The following is a 15,113-nucleotide window of genomic DNA, read 5'->3' on the forward strand; positions in this document are numbered from 1 at the left end:
TTAGTTGTTGAATTCCGTCCACTGAACATGGGTCCTACACTTGGTTCTTTCTGACCTCTTTTTTTCATTTCCAATACACCAAACTATCAATTAGGAAACATAGAGGAAGCTTAGAAATCAAGAATGCAAAAGTTTCTAAAGAAAATCTTCTTGCGGTACTGCTATTAGCTATCTTATTCCAAAAGAGTCCAGCACAACATTACAAACCAGAAAACAACTAGAAATACAAGACAAGTACGATAAAAGAAGCAGCTGAGGTTTATGTCACATCACAGTGTGGTCTTACCTCGCTCACCTAAATAATCAGCACTCTAAAGTTCTCTTATCAAGTCAACAGAATCAATGGCCGTATGTTTTAATATGAGCACAGCCAAGACCCTTGTCCCTTTCCCAAAACCATGCAAATGCAATTTTGCATGGTGAAAAGGGCATATCAGAGTTCTCTTCTCAAATGAATTTGGTTCAGCCTGTCGTTGTTTCTCTTGGAAACAGGGAAGAAGCCTTTATATATAGGTGAGCTATGCTCTGGTACCCAGCCAGCTGAAATACAACAAGCCCACTGCCCACACATTAAGAGAGAGGCAGATCCTCTCTCGCCACCTTCTCGCATTTGTCCTATCCTGTTCTTATCCATCAATGGGGAGGCCTCCTTGTTGTGTCGAGAAGGGCCTCAAGAAGGGTCCCTGGACCCCTGAGGAAGATCATAAGCTCATGAACTATATCCAAAAGAATGGCCATGGAAGTTGGAGGGCACTACCTGAACTCGCTGGTACTTCCACTGTTATATATTTCTGTGTCTCATGCACTTAATTTTCACCAAAACCTTAGCTCAGCATATTTTTCTTTCAGGCCTGAACAGATGTGGCAAGAGCTGTAGGCTAAGATGGACAAACTACCTCAGGCCAGATATTAAGAGAGGAAAGTTCTCCAAGGACGAAGAGCAAACCATCCTCCAGCTCCATTCCATCCTTGGCAACAAGTACTAACTGCACCTACCATTGCAAACTTCTCATATCAACTGTTTCGGCTAATCTTTAATCAAACCCAGGTGGTCAGCTATTGCGAAGAATCTCCCTGGCCGGACAGACAACGAGATCAAGAACTTCTGGAACACCCATCTCAGGAAGAAGCTCATTCAGATGGGTATTGACCCGATGACCCATCGCCCAAGAACAGACTTCTTCGCAGCACTCCCACAACTAATCGCACTTGCCAATCTCCACCAGCTTATTGAACAGCAACAATGGGACGGCCAGACTACCATGCCACAGACTGAGGCAGTCCAGGCTGCCAATCACCAGTACATGCAGGCAATGCTTCAATCTGCAGCGTCCATTGCACCAAAACCCACCACAGTCAGCAGCCTCACCACTGACCTAGAGCAGATCAGCCTCCTCAACCCTCAGCATATGCTTTCTCCAACTCTTCTTGAGAGTACAGGAGGCGAAGACATAGCCAGGCAGGTGCCACACAACCAGCCAATCACTTTCTTTGACCAACCAGTTAGCAATATCAACCTGAGCTCAGATAACAATGTGAGCAGCAGTGAGCAGTGCCTTGTTGAGGGAGGGAGCAGTAGCCGGAAAAGCATGTTGCTATCTGAGAACTCACTACCACCACTCACAGACATGTCGGCCTCCAACCCTTGCAATGCTATCAGCACCTTAAAATGCGGAGCCAGCAGTACACCTACACTATCACCTAGTTGGTCAGAAATCCTTCTTGATGAAGAGCTCATGAGAGAATTTGAATGAACTCCTGAGCTTAAGTTGTACAATTGTACACTACCCTCCAGCTTGCACCTTTTGGATGTTAGGCTTAGCACCTCTTTCTTTTTTCCTAAGATTGTTGCGTGCATTTGTTGATTCATAAAGAATTCGACGCATGAGTCTACACATATATACCTGTATATATAAAGTACATGTAAAAGTTACTCATAAAAACTCCCACATGCTTTGGCTTAACTTGCCTTTTTTTTTCTTTCCTTTTGTTAAACTACCTTACTTACGTGTTACGTCTTGTTTCTCCTGATTGCTCAGAAGTGGACCACTTTGATATAATGTCATAAAGATGTTGGTTGCAGACAGTAGACACTAACAGATAGTGTGCAAGAAGTATACCGTATAGAAAAACATGCACTTTATGCAGGTTGAAGTTCTAAATGCATTTATGAAGAAATACGGTTGATGGTACGTAATAAAAATAAGACATTGTAGATGTTGTGTCAGTGATGCGCAAGGATAATACAGTACAGAGAAAAAACCTTGTCAGGCAGTTAAAGGACTGACTCAAAGTCTCAAACTGCTATGTCAACTAACAGGAATAAGGTAGGAAATGTAGGAAAGACCCAAACAGCTAAAACCACTAATATTTAATTGTACTGGCCATAAATCAATCAACTTATGTCACGCACTACTAGTGTTTTGTCTTCACTCATTGTCATCATGTCCTTGTTTTACAATATGCATCCTCTACTGTGAAACTGTATACATAAAAACTAATTTCAAATGACATGCTTTCATTTGAGCAGGTAAGAGTCCAACCCTTTTCCTCCTAGGATTGACAGCTACAAGTAAATAAAAAAAGATTGCATGCCAAGCATTAAAAGGTCATACAATTTAGGATGAAAACATATTCAATTTACGTTGGGTTGGGCATCAAGTTTCCTATGTCACTGATAAAAAAAAAATGAATATAGGTTCAACAATAGATACCAGCTGCTATTGCGATTTGCAACACCTAAAATTCACAATAATAGATTGCTGATGTGAGATAAATTACTTTCATTGGTTAAAGACTGGTTCATATGAAACCGATACAGTAGCTTTCCTTCTGTCTCTTTGTGGTCTTTGTGCTTGACATATATCTCTGAATTTTCTCAAAGCATCATGATTTCACCACAGGAGATTTGTTTGAACTGAAATACAAGGTCACTTTTGATGTAAATTACAAAAAAGGTTTTGACTGATCACACCAATTGTTGGGCAGAAATTGTCCAACTGCTCTAATTTTAATAATCCAATTCCATAGTGTACTAATATGACATAACATTCAATGATTTCAGCGAAATAGCCCTAGTTCCGCCAAACAATCCTAATTTACAGCCCAAATTCGAACAAAAAATCGAATTAATTACCAAGGTCACAAATGCACGTACTATCTCGCGAACTAGGAGGGGATCTCCGGGTGGAAGGCCTGGCGGGCGCAGCGATTGCGGCGGGGAAGGAGAGCGCGCCATCCAGGGCCGCCGCCGACTCCTGCGCGCCCCTGCTCAGTTCCGCCTACCCTACCGTCTACCTTGTATTGTATGGCTGCATCCCCTATTCTCCTTCATCTCGTGTTGCCTCTTCTCCGCACCACCCACCCGAGCCGCTCCGTGAAGCCCTTACCCGACCACCTCCGGTAGCAACGCCGCCGCTAGACGCGGCGAGAGGAGGTGGGAATGGCTAGCCGCCGGCCGCCGCTTCGGTTCAGTTGTTGTGACCGTTGGGAACGCGTTGGGCCTGCTAATATGGATCACAAATGGTCGGGCCACGTGATCCGGGCCTGATGGGCTTTTTGGTACTTTCGGCCTGATGCCTAAAATGGCCCAGTGCGTACTGTATGGCCCAGGGATTGGTGAGTTTCAACTTTCAAGACGAAGATTTGTTCCTCTCTCTCTCAAAAAAAAAGACGAAGATTTGTACTGGTGATGGTGTTATATGTGTCCCGATCAGGAGGTGTCGGAGAGCAGCACATCCCATGTTCCCATGTAACCATCAGATTGCGCCGAGGAGAGCCTTTGCATCGAGACCAACCGGAAATCCTACGTGCCGCGCGAACCACGCGTGCTCGTTCCGGCGGCCGCCGGGCGCTCGCGTGCGATGGTTGTGCCCGACAACACTACTGCCGCTGAGAGGGCGCAGCCGGAAAACCCGTCGGCCGGCACCGGCCGTCGCCGTCGAGCCCGTGGACGCCGTCGCCGGGGCACCTCCCCAAGGAGCGCTGGCCGGCGCCGCCGGACAAGAGCCGCCGTGCCTGCGCGACCACCTCCTCCCGATGCTGAACCTTCCGGCGGACCTGCCGGCGCACTTCATCGGCGAGAAGGCCGTGAGGCGCGGCGACGTCAGCGCGTACGAGCACCGGTTCTTCCTTCCAGGCGGCAACGACGGCGGCAGCGTGCTGCGCCGCCTCCTCGATATCCTAACCCCCGAGGAGCTCAGCTCGGTCGAGCCGGAGGACGAGACGACGGGGGAGGGGAAGAGGAAGAGGATGGAGACAACGGGGGCGCAAGCGCAATGCGGCCTGCCCGTGAAGCTGGTGAACCACCGCGCCGGCGCCGTGGAGTCGCGGCTCCTGCGGCTGCGGTCCTCCGACGACGCGGTCATCAGGGGGAGCGGGTACCTCCACTTCGGGTCTTGGAGCACTCCACTCCAAAAAAAACCAGCTCCACTCCAACAGCTCCATATTTTCCTAGCTCCACTCCACCAACTCAAAAAAACATGGAGCTGCTGCACGTGTTTGGCTAATAGCAGTACTCCAGCTCAAAAACATTAGCACTTGTTGTGAATGGTCTATTATACCCATGTGAATGGGTCCCACTTGTCAGTCTCCTTTTCTTCTCCTTCTCCTTTCTTCTCCTTTCTCCATTCAGTGGCGGATCCAGGTCCCGGGCTGGGGGTGCTGCAGCCCGGGTCTGGTCCAAAAAACATGCAGTATTTCTTTGTGTTATGCCAGTGCTAATCAGCCTAACTAGCTTCAAATCAGCCGAGGATTTTCATGCAAGATCAATTTACACTGATCCAGTCCTGGCTTAGCTGCGATTCTGGATCCGCCCCTGTCTCCAGTGATGACTTCACCGACGACTCCGCAGAGCCGTCCGCTGAGCTGCCGACCATCTCGATGAGGCTGAGCTCGTGCGCCGACAGCCGCTCGCCCGTCGCCAACTCGACGATCTCCAGCCCCTCCACTTGCTTCGGCTGCTGCATCCGCGGCGCGAGCGGCGACGACCGCGCCGAGTCGTCCGGCGACTGCTTGCCCGGCCTCGGCGTGGCCTGCTGCCGGCCAGGCGGCGCCGGCGAGTTGATGGTGCTGCCGTTCTCGGTAGGGGCGGGAGAAGGTGGCTGCGTCATCAACGGTGTCGTCGGAGCTTGCGTCTTCTCCGGCGAGGGGGAGCCTGGCGGATGCGTCAGCAAAGATGACGCCGGCGTGAGCGCCGGGCGCGGGACGCCCGCAGTGGCCGTGGCCCTGGCCTGCTTCCGCTCCTTCTTCTTCCTGCGGAAGCACGAGCCGAAGGACGGCATGCGCGGCTTCCTGTGCTTCGTCTTCTTCTTATGCTCGCCGCCGCCGCTGCCGAAGCCGCCCTGGTTCGGCATGGCGTACACGAAGAAGGACGGCTCCTCCTCCTGGCCTTGCTGCAGCTGGACGCCGCCGACCGCCGGCGCGTCACGGACCCTGGACAGCGTCCGCTGGTGGCGATGCTTGCCGCGGCTGCGGCTGCGGCCGCGGCCGCCGGGGCACCGGATGCTTGATTCGGCGGGCGGGCGGGCGGCGCGGCGGCGGCCGGCCGGGCGGGCGGGCGGCGCGGCAGCAGCTCGGACGGGAGCTTTTTTTTGTTTGACGAACCGGTAGCCTGTGTAACGAGTGGCAATGGTGGGTAAATATCCACCAACTCCACGAGGAGGTCTGTAAAGTGGATTTTTGGAGCACCTCTTGAGGTACTTCACAAAAAACGTGGATCTACCCCCTGCTCCACCTTTTTTCTGGAGCCGGAGTTGCTGGAGCTAGACGCGTTTGGCTGCGAAATTTTCGGAGTTGGTGGAGTGGAGCAGTTTTTCGTGAAGTGGAGTGCTCCCAAACACCCCCTTCGTCAGGCGGTGCGGCTTGAAGGAGGATGACGTGGTCGAGATCTGGGCCCTTCAGGGGCACCTCGACTTCTTCAGGCTGTTTTAACGATTGCAGGGCCAGGTGTGGCGGAAGCCATCTGCTGCACGTGCTGATGGCCAAGAAAGATGACCGGACGCTGTACAGCCACTGCTCCCTCCCGATGTGCAGCCACTCCTGATCGTTGAAAAGATCGATCACCAAGATGGTTTCCTGCACGCGTCTCAAAGGCAGTTTCTTGTGAACAATTATAAATAAAAGCTCCATGTACGACAGTCTTATGTTTTTCTAGCGCAGATGAAATTAAAGTAGAATATTTTACTAAAGTACTAGACACTAGCATCTTCTACTGTTGATATTTACAATCATGAATGGCAAAACCCTTCATGTTTCGATTCCATATGAAACTCTCATCTACATGTTCTACAGACGTTTACTACTATGCAAAACTGTACAAGCCACACCAGGGGATATGTTGGCACCAACCATCAACAGCTCAGCGAGCTCCGCACGGTCACAGATTCCAAATTCCTTGCTTTTCAGTGCGGCAGACCGTGAGCATCTCTTCATATTTTGAAGCATTGACGAAGCCCCACAGCTGCATCGGACAAGGTTATTGTTAATTTTCTATCTGTCGTTTCAATGTGGCAAATTATGAAAAAATGAATCTTATGCAGAACATGTAGCTCTAAAGTCTTGAATCCGTACCTCGACATCTTTGATTTTGAATTCCTGGGTATGGGATAAGCAAGGGTTGTTAAAAGTCTCTGAGGTGGAACTAGAACCATTCAGCCTGCAGAGGTCCACATAGCACACAGCAAAATGCGTCAGACGTAGGACAATATAAGATGAAAAGCAAGAAATATGGGCTTGTGCCTCAAAGTTGGCTTGTTCTCCATTAATATTGTCACGAATTAACAAGACATGTAAACTAGGAATCTTATGTAACATGATGCAAGGGAAGGTCAGAGATTACAGGTCTCCATCAAGATAAAGAGCGAAGTGACCACCACCTCCCATTGCCAAATAATCAGGCGAGCAAAATGTAAAATAGTTATTAGCACCTGCATTGCAAAATTTACAGGAAATACTAAGGAAGAAAGAAATTAGGAAAAATCCTCACTATTCACTTCTAAAAATATGATGTTTCCTAACACCAAGCCAATAAAAGTATCACCAGTATCTTTAAAGCAACACTGATTGTCATAGATACATGAACACTTTGGTTAAAGGTGTCAGCATCCCAGAACTAGGCATTTGGGATAACTGGATAAGCATGTAGACAAGGATAGCACAGCTAGTAGTCTACAACTCAAAAGTTTAGGAAATCAATGCACAACAAACATGTGTAGGAAACATGAACACTTCCTGTTTTTCAGATTGTTATAAAGATCCTGTAAACTTAGAAAACACAAATTACCTGTTGGACGGCTTATAACAGGACGACCTTCTACATTGGTGAACACAAAGCAGTCATTAGTCCCCTGAAAGTAATGCAAGTACAATCAGTGTAATGTAAAATAGGCATCCAAAAATCAGCAGTAGCACGTCTATCAAACCTGATATTTCCTCTTTATGATAGGCTGCAGTGGGGCCTCAACCAAGCCACCAAAAACTGCTCCTCTTCGATCCCCAACTATCTGTGACAGCAGTAATGCACATATCGTCATGCAGATATCAGTAACTAAATTATACAACAAACTAAAGCATCATGCCTCAATGGTGCCGCACTGTGTAACCATAAGTTTTTATCTAAAAAACTTATCTCTGTATCTAGGATCAAATCTAGTTGCACAGTTGCGAATAAAATAATGTTTGGATGGTATAAGTATGGAAATTCAAGGTGCTGCTGAGGGATATATGTATTTTCTGGCAAACTTTCCAAGGAAAAGTCCAATCAGCACAACAACTGAAGAAAGGAATTGGACAATGAACAGAACCTGTTTTATATGAATCATGAATGTATAGAAGGCAGAACAATACATGATTCCAGAGCTGGACAATAATTCCAGATTCAACATTAAAGTTTCTGGATATATATAAGTACAAAATTTGAACTATCACTTGTTAGATGAAATGTTATACTAAGAAACTTCAATATTAAGGTCTTCAATTAAAACATAGTATGTCCACTTTATAAAAAAAGTGCTATGAGGGTGATGTGAGATGATATCACAGGGTTGGACCTTGTACGATCAGAGTGACAGTGCTCCTGTTTTTGAAAAATACTACATTGACATGACGTTGCATTCTATTGCACTAAAATTAGCAGCTATACTTATATACCCCATATCAGAGTAGTGTGGTGATATGTCATCATCATGCTAGGATAAAAACAGTGATAAATTGAGTAATTATATTCCACAAATTGCAAGGGTAAAAAATGAACACCATATAGAAATGACAGTATGTAGCATACCAGAAGCGAGTAGCCAGCACAAAGCCTGCTCCTTCTATACAAAGTAGACAAAGATATTCCATGCCTCCAGGTACTGCAGAAGTGTGAACATAGGCATCAGAAAATTGAGTATTTAGCAAATATGGAAATAATCAGCACCAAATTTATGTTGCAGAGATGTTCTGAACCTGTAAACTAACATCCAGTTCCTTCCTTGAACAAGAACGGGAAGAGATGAATAAAGAACAGCTCGCATCATTTCTGACAAAAGAACAGATGGTTCGGACATAGCTGGCAACTTATCATGCAAAGCTGATTCCTTTGATCCCTTCATCTCAAATTTGGGTGCAACTGATTCTATTTGACCTATGAATTCACCATCAATGCTGTGGGTAGGTTTCTGTTTGAAATTACTGAGTCCCGCTTTGCTAATAATCCTTCCAATGGAATGCTTCCCTCTACTGAGCAAGCCCTTCCTCCCACCGCTTGCCTTTCCAACAGGTGTTAAAGTTGGATATTCCACATCTAGATCATGCTCAGGTATGGTCTCCATTGAATCCTTGCTGGAGGTTGAGGAAGACATAAATGACATAAGAAATGCTCTGAAGGAAGATGTGTCAGGACCATCAGGAGTCTCAGAATTTTTGTCAGAATCTTCATCACCAAATAGTGTATCTTTTCCTTCAGTGGCCTCCTATAAAGGAGAAATAAACATTAAGCTTTTAAAGCCATGGATTGATTATGGAATGGTTGACAGTAATTACCATTTTATTATTCAGAGACTACAAAACCCATCAGTATTGCTAGAGGTTCTTTTCATTTCATGGAGGTACCATTCAAACTTTTGCTCTATGCAAAATTGCAAACAGTTACAGCATATAAAAGTAATAGTGTTCCACAAGACACTTGGATTTGCCATTTTCCATTCTGTCATTACCCTGGATGTTACTTATCTCCAAATTGAACGCTTCAACAGCTCATCAGTAAAAGCAGCTTACAGCAACAACTTAGAACCAAGTAAACTGGGGAAAAGCACATGAAACAAATGTTTCCTAGAAATAAACTTAAGAACGACTTGGCTAAGATGATGGTGCTGCGTTCGCTCTGGAAACAACAGGAGGTAGAAGTGGTTAGCTGGTAATCTTGTGATTTTGAAAACTGTGAGTTGGCTGTTAGGTTTGCTGATTTGTAAGGCCTGATAGCAAATCTGAGCAGGTGCTCGCCTGGTTCTGTAGTGTCATGAGAGAAATAGTTGATACTTCGTCCTATTTTCCAATAAATATGGACCAGGACTGGTCCCTGGAGCTCTAAAAAAAAGAAAGAAATTAAAAACCACTAAGCCTAAACTGCTATCATATTAAAGTACCAAAACTTAATTTGGAGAACATTCGGATAAATAAGGGGGTGTTTGGATCCTTGAGCTAAAGTTTAGTCCTTGTCACATTGAATCTTCGGATGCTAATTAAGAGGACTAAACATGAGCTAATTATAAAACTAATTACACAGATGGAGGCTAATTCGCGAGACGATTCTATTAAGCCTAATTAATTCATGATTAGCACATATTTACTATAGCATCACATTATCAAATCATGGACTAATTAGACTTAATATATTCGTCTCGCGAATTAGCCTCCACCTGTGCAATTGGTTTTGTAATTAGTCTATGTTTAATACTCCTAATTAGTATCTAAACATTCGATGTGATAGGGACTAAACTTTAGTAGGTGGAACCAAACGGGGCCTAAGTATCTTCAATACTCAGTGTCTCCGAACACATAGAAGATTAGAGCCTAATTGAAATCTGAGTATTGGCTAACTGTGTACCATACCATCTACCAGCAAAAGTAATACCCATAGAGGCCTCTATCACATTCGTACACTCCATATCCCTAGGCCATCCACAAGGACAGGATCCCGATGAATTAGCATCCACATCCCATGTCTCAACTCCCAATTAGCAGCACCACAGCGATGAGACCCTAAACCCCCCAAAACCCCAACAAAAATCAGAAACTCCAATCTCTAGTCGCGGCAACCTAATTGGTAATTGCTCGAATCGAGCACAGCAGGCGCAGAAATGAAACGGGATTTCTGGAGCCGAGCGATCGGCCTTCAGGGTAAAAAGGTGGGGAGAAAAAGGAGGCGGCGCGGGAGGAGCTCACCGGGAGGTGGGAGGGGTGGTGTCGCTGGCGCTCCCGCTCGGAGACGGGGTTGAGGATGACGGTGGCGAGGTCGGACACCAGGTGTGCCGCCTTCCCGCCCAGCGCCGGCAGGTACCCCATCGCCCCCCGCTTCACTGAGCCGCGTCCCCCCTGCGCTGCGCCTGCGCTGGTCGAATTGGGGTTCAGGTCCGGAAAGCGGGCGAGGGGAGCCCGATAGCCATCCCCGTGCTGCCGGAGCCCAAGCCGAGCCGAGCCTCGAGAGCGTTCGAGTGCGCGGGGGTGTTGGGTGAGAGATCGGTGGAGAGAGCGAGAGGTGGGAAGGATGGGGTCAAGTGGAAGCGCAGGCGCAGAGCTCTGCTCGCGCGCCGTGCCCGTGGCCCGTGGGTGTGGGGTGGATCCGTGGCAAGACGGGCAAAGGGTCGACACGAGGCAGTTCTGACTTTTTGCCGTGGCCGCGCCGCGCGGCTGCTGCGGATGGGATGGGATGGGAGCGGGACGAGCCGTGCGCGAGTGGGGGCCTCCGGTTCCGGTTCGCTCCTCCGAGTCCCGCGGCGGCTGGCCGGTTGCCACGCAGCGCGGTGGCGAGGCAGGGGGAAGTGCGGAGTAGGTAGTAGGCTCGTCGCTCGGCCCACCGTCGTCTGGCGTCGCGTGCGTGGCTGGACCGACAGCCGGCCCATCCAAGTCTTCTTGAGCCGAAATGGGCCCAGTAATACCGCAGAATGGGGTGGTGAGACCGTGAGAGTGACAGCGATAATGTATGTTCATCAAAGTCCAAACCATGACAATCCAAACAGAAGCTATTAGCAACACAGAAAGCAACCTGCTTTGACATCAATCAGAATGAGCTGTATGCAAGCCACCAATACAACACACTACCTGTCAACCACTCACGCCAGCAATTCAACATTTCCATTGGTGAAAAATCCTTCCAGCCTTGACAGATCCTTGCAGAACGCAGATCCCAGTTTTCCATGCTTACAATAACACTGATCCAGATCAGACCACTAATTCTAATAATTACTTGGACGCTTTACACGGCCGCGTCCACCACTTTCCTTAAAGCCTTAAACCCATCGTCTGGTCGTAGCGTTGCCGCTGGATACCTGTACCCATTACCCGTATCCACACCCATCCCCTGCATTTCAGCACATTTTTATACTACCCCTCTCCTCCCCCTGCCCGGACGCGCATTCCATTCCACCTCCACCGGGCCCCTGTCTCGAGATCCCGCATCCCATCCCCAGCCACCGCCGATGGCGACGCTCAAGGTCCCCGCCACCGTCCCGGCCGTCGCCGACGACTGCGAGCAGCTCCGCAAGGCGTTCCAAGGTCAGTCCCAGTCCCCTCCGCTCTCGCACGCGCGCACATCGACCCGACCCCCTTTGTCTCGGCGCGCTGCCTGCATTTCATTGTCCATGGGCCCCTGCGAGGGTGCGGTGGTGTGACGCGATCGTGCGATCTGACCGTGCGTTTGTCTCCCTCACCCACCGGGGGCGTGCAGGGTGGGGCACGAACGAGGCGCTCATCATCTCCATCCTGGGCCACCGCGACGCCGCGCAGCGCCGCGCCATCCGCCGAGCCTACGCGGAGACGTACGGCGAGGAGCTCCTCCGCTCCATCACCGACGAGATCTCCGGCGACTTCGAGGTAAACCGAACCACCACTAGTCGTCACCGGCGCGGGGCGACCATCTCCCTCGGCGCGATCAACTGCATCCCTCTAGATCCCTCTCTCATCGGCTTGTGTTGTGATGGGAGCAGAGGGCCGTGATCCTGTGGACGCTGGACCCGGCGGAGCGGGACGCGGTGCTCGCCAACGAGGCGGCCAGGAAGTGGCAGCCCGGGAACCGCGTGCTCGTCGAGATCGCGTGCACGCGCGGCTCCGCGCAGCTCTTCGCGGTCAGGCAGGCGTACCACGAGCGCTTCAAGCGCTCGCTTGAGGAGGACATCGCTGCGCACGTCACAGGAGACTTCCGCAAGGTGATGCTTCCTCTCTCACCTCTTTGGTAGTGCCTGCTGAATCAGTCTCGATATCGCGATCTGATACATCCGCGTGCTAGTGGTTCGAACAGTATTGATACCTTCTAACCTTCGCGAAGGATAACTGGACGTTGATCGGACCTTTTTTTTGTTGATTTTTGTCTCTCCAATGTTGATTTATACCATGTATCTATTGAGGTGTGAATGTGTGATATTGATCCGTTCTGTTCTGAAGTTATAGACGAGTTTAATATCGCTACATGCCATGCTTATTATGTTGACTTTTGGCCCACCATGTAATGGAATGCTAACGAGGTTGGTGGATCGTCTGAAATGATCATTAATGAGATTGATAGTTGTGGGATCCTGTTGTTAAATATCCATTATAGATTGTTCTCTATGAAAATTCATATATGATTTTGTTTACTTTACTTGCATGCTGGTGACCTGTAAAATTTAACAGACCAAATTGCAGTTCTGGATCCTCCTTAAAGCATAGGTCAAATTAAATTAGGCTTCATTCTCCCAAAATCTGATGCTCCCTTCCGTTTGTGATTTCTTCATTTTGTTTGTGTCACACTTAAAATAAGGTTACATATGCAAGACTTAATTTGTTCAGGTTTAGTTTACAGGATAGCACGATTTTAGTTTTGGCAACCTTATTCTAGTTTTGCTAGCTCCCTGAGCTTTTGACAACAGGGAAAAGAGTGCAAAAAAGGAAACATTGCCAAATTCTGTGATCTAACCTTTGTTTTATTCTTCATTTCAGCTGCTGGTGCCACTTGTAAGTGCATACCGCTATGATGGACCAGAGGTCAACACAAGGCTGGCACACTCGGAAGCCAAAATGCTTCATGAGAAGATCCATCACAAGGCTTATAGTGATGATGAGATCATCAGAATCCTCACCACTAGGAGCAAAGCTCAGCTTCTTGCTACATTCAATTATTACAACGATGCATTTGGCCACCCAATCAACAAGGTGCATACATGTCTTTTGCTGTATAAAATCGTACAGGAAGTAACCAAATTATTATTTACATTTTGTTCTGCCTATAAGTGGCTTCTGCATTGCACTAAAGTTGAATCAGATTATGCAGTTATGGAATGAGGTTCATGTACCGGTGCATTTTGTCACTCATTTACATGTATCACGACCCACATTAATACAAATCACCCATTCATATTCCGAAGGAAACTAATAAGCTGCTGGTCGTGCCTGCTTTTGCCGATAGACTTTGTTCTTACACTGTTTGGTTCATTCATCCAATTAGTAAGGAGCACGTGTAACATTTGGAAAGCTGTTTACTCATTTTAGTTCCTGCACCCTTCAAGATCAACCATATCCAATAGTTTAGTGCTCAAACCAAGTTTTGATTTCCATGTTTCTTATGTCTAGATCAGTTGCATCCATTAAGATAGATACACTTTGTTGTCAGCTTGTTCTGTTCAGTATTTGGTATGGAAATTTCACAATGCTCTGGCAAAGCTATCCATGTTCAGTATATATAACTGTAGTTGAAAATTCTTTCTAGATCCTTTAATGTTTTAAGATTTCCTTAGTCTTTTTAAGAGAATGAGTTGCTTTTTCATATGTTGATATATGCACGATCATTTCTTGACTATATTGACTCACAGCACTGCTTCCTAATTTCTGCTAAAAACATTCGCATGATAGCTCAGGTGTTTTGGTGCTGGAATCTATTCTCTCTCAAAATGGTATTTTTCTTACAAACAATAGTATTACTAAATACTAACTGCCACTGCAGAATCACCTTACTACTTAGAAGTATTACACTGTTACTTTTGTCAATTAGATATGGTGATTTTAGACTGAAAGATTACTCAGCTCTCAAATGCCATTCAGAACATTGGTGTATCTGGTAAAAGTGTTGTGTTATGGTTCGCTTGGATGTTTTGCTGTTTTTTCAGTTTCATTTCTGTACACTAGCTGTATGTATCATTTGCATGACCTGCCAATATTCAACTTCGCAGATCTCCTAGTGTTCTCAACAAAAATATTCGCACGATGCATCTCCTATTTTCTAGTAAATTCCTCAATGACCCGCTTCCTAACAAGCTCCGCAATCCACAGGATCTGAAGGCTGATCCCAAGGACGAGTACCTCAAAACGCTGCGGGCGATCATTCGGTGCCTCACCTGCCCCGACAGGTACTTCGAGAAGGTGGTCAGGCAGGCCATCGCGGGTCTGGGCACGGACGAGAGCTCCCTGACCCGGGTCATCACCACCCGCGCCGAGGTGGACCTGAAGCACATTAAGGAGGCCTACCAGAAGAGGAACAGCGTGCCACTGGAGCGCGCCGTCGCCGGGGACACCTCCGGCGACTACGAGAGCATGCTCCTCGCCCTCCTGGGCCAGGAGTGATGAGGCGTCGGCTGTCGCGCGTCGCCGACCGGTGCCGTGCTGTCGTTTGCGGTCTGTTCGGGTAATTAAACCTGGTATGCGTAGCTGTTGGCCGTTGTGAACGTGAGTGGGATCGTTTCTTCCGTGATGGTACTGTCGCTGCAGCTTGCATATAACAGTGGTGATCAAATAAATTGTGTTCACGATGAATCATGGCATTTGTTTTCATAGCGGGATCTCTAGAAAGTAAGCTTCTGACTAAGCTGCTGCCTGTGTGGGGCAGAAAGGTTATAATTCAGAGACATTAGAAGCAGCTTCGAAGCTGACAAACCCCTGCCGACGAG

General features: G+C 47.7%; 4 protein-coding genes across 5 annotated transcripts; 2 read left to right on the plus strand and 2 right to left on the minus strand.

Annotated features, from left to right (window-relative positions):
• Positions 1–555: 555 nt before the first annotated feature.
• Positions 556–1,964, plus strand: LOC101783233 (transcription factor MYB74). The gene is made up of 3 exons (XM_004966746.2): positions 556–769; positions 850–979; positions 1,049–1,964. The coding sequence occupies exons 1-3, from the start codon at positions 637–639 to the stop codon at positions 1,752–1,754; spliced, it is 969 nt and encodes a 322-aa protein (XP_004966803.1). The 5' UTR covers positions 556–636; the 3' UTR covers positions 1,755–1,964.
• A 2,488-nt stretch (positions 1,965–4,452) lies between these two features.
• LOC105914186 (protein VASP homolog) lies at positions 4,453–6,129 on the minus strand. The gene is made up of 2 exons (XM_012845202.2): positions 5,841–6,129; positions 4,453–5,611 (listed from the first exon to the last, which is right to left on the minus strand). The coding sequence occupies exons 1-2, from the start codon at positions 6,127–6,129 to the stop codon at positions 4,767–4,769; spliced, it is 1,134 nt and encodes a 377-aa protein (XP_012700656.2). The 3' UTR covers positions 4,453–4,766.
• Positions 5,763–10,852, minus strand: LOC101772021 (oxidation resistance protein 1). 2 transcript variants are annotated; one of them, XM_004964921.4, is made up of 9 exons: positions 10,426–10,852; positions 8,449–8,954; positions 8,282–8,354; positions 7,422–7,502; positions 7,283–7,346; positions 6,839–6,926; positions 6,571–6,655; positions 6,349–6,460; positions 5,763–6,075 (listed from the first exon to the last, which is right to left on the minus strand). In XM_004964921.4, the coding sequence occupies exons 1-8, from the start codon at positions 10,543–10,545 to the stop codon at positions 6,377–6,379; spliced, it is 1,101 nt and encodes a 366-aa protein (XP_004964978.1). In that variant the 5' UTR covers positions 10,546–10,852; the 3' UTR covers positions 5,763–6,075; positions 6,349–6,376. The 2 variants fall into 2 exon arrangements, with proteins under 2 accessions (XP_004964978.1, XP_004964977.1); XM_004964920.3 differs by lacking the exon at positions 5,763–6,075 and having other exon boundaries at positions 6,111–6,460; positions 10,426–10,851.
• A 677-nt stretch (positions 10,853–11,529) lies between these two features.
• On the plus strand, positions 11,530–14,982 carry LOC101772684 (annexin D7). The gene is made up of 5 exons (XM_004964922.3): positions 11,530–11,754; positions 11,927–12,072; positions 12,186–12,404; positions 13,174–13,386; positions 14,500–14,982. Exons 1-5 carry the CDS (start codon positions 11,679–11,681, stop codon positions 14,788–14,790), a joined length of 945 nt encoding a protein of 314 aa, XP_004964979.1. The 5' UTR covers positions 11,530–11,678; the 3' UTR covers positions 14,791–14,982.
• The last annotated feature ends 131 nt before the right edge of the window (positions 14,983–15,113 follow it).

This window comes from Setaria italica, chromosome IV, assembly GCF_000263155.2.
Source record: "Setaria italica strain Yugu1 chromosome IV, Setaria_italica_v2.0, whole genome shotgun sequence".
Lineage (NCBI taxonomy): Eukaryota > Viridiplantae > Streptophyta > Magnoliopsida > Poales > Poaceae > Setaria > Setaria italica.

What these genes read in the sequence shown, in the direction of transcription:
- LOC101783233 (XM_004966746.2), top strand. Translation starts at nt 637, where the DNA reads ATGGGGAGGCCTCCTTGTTGTGTCGAGAAGGGCCTCAAGAAGGGTCCC. An exon ending in GGCACTACCTGAACTCGCTG is followed by an intron (nt 770 to 849) that starts GTACTTCCACTG and finishes TTTTTCTTTCAG; the next exon opens with GCCTGAACAGATGTGGCAAG. An exon ending in CATTCCATCCTTGGCAACAA is followed by an intron (nt 980 to 1,048) that starts GTACTAACTGCA and finishes AATCAAACCCAG; the next exon opens with GTGGTCAGCTATTGCGAAGA.
- LOC101772684 (XM_004964922.3), top strand. Translation starts at nt 11,679, where the DNA reads ATGGCGACGCTCAAGGTCCCCGCCACCGTCCCGGCCGTCGCCGACGAC. An exon ending in AGATCTCCGGCGACTTCGAG is followed by an intron (nt 12,073 to 12,185) that starts GTAAACCGAACC and finishes TGATGGGAGCAG; the next exon opens with AGGGCCGTGATCCTGTGGAC. An exon ending in TTGGCCACCCAATCAACAAG is followed by an intron (nt 13,387 to 14,499) that starts GTGCATACATGT and finishes CGCAATCCACAG; the next exon opens with GATCTGAAGGCTGATCCCAA.
- LOC101772021 (XM_004964921.4), bottom strand. Translation starts at nt 10,545, where the DNA reads ATGGGGTACCTGCCGGCGCTGGGCGGGAAGGCGGCACACCTGGTGTCC. An exon ending in AACTGGATGTTAGTTTACAG is followed by an intron (nt 8,355 to 8,448) that starts GTTCAGAACATC and finishes ACACTTCTGCAG; the next exon opens with TACCTGGAGGCATGGAATAT. An exon ending in TCAAAATCAAAGATGTCGAG is followed by an intron (nt 6,461 to 6,570) that starts GTACGGATTCAA and finishes TGTCCGATGCAG; the next exon opens with CTGTGGGGCTTCGTCAATGC.
- LOC105914186 (XM_012845202.2), bottom strand. Translation starts at nt 6,129, where the DNA reads ATGGAGCTTTTATTTATAATTGTTCACAAGAAACTGCCTTTGAGACGC. An exon ending in CGCACCGCCTGACGAAGGGG is followed by an intron (nt 5,612 to 5,840) that starts GTGTTTGGGAGC and finishes CTCGTTACACAG; the next exon opens with GCTACCGGTTCGTCAAACAA.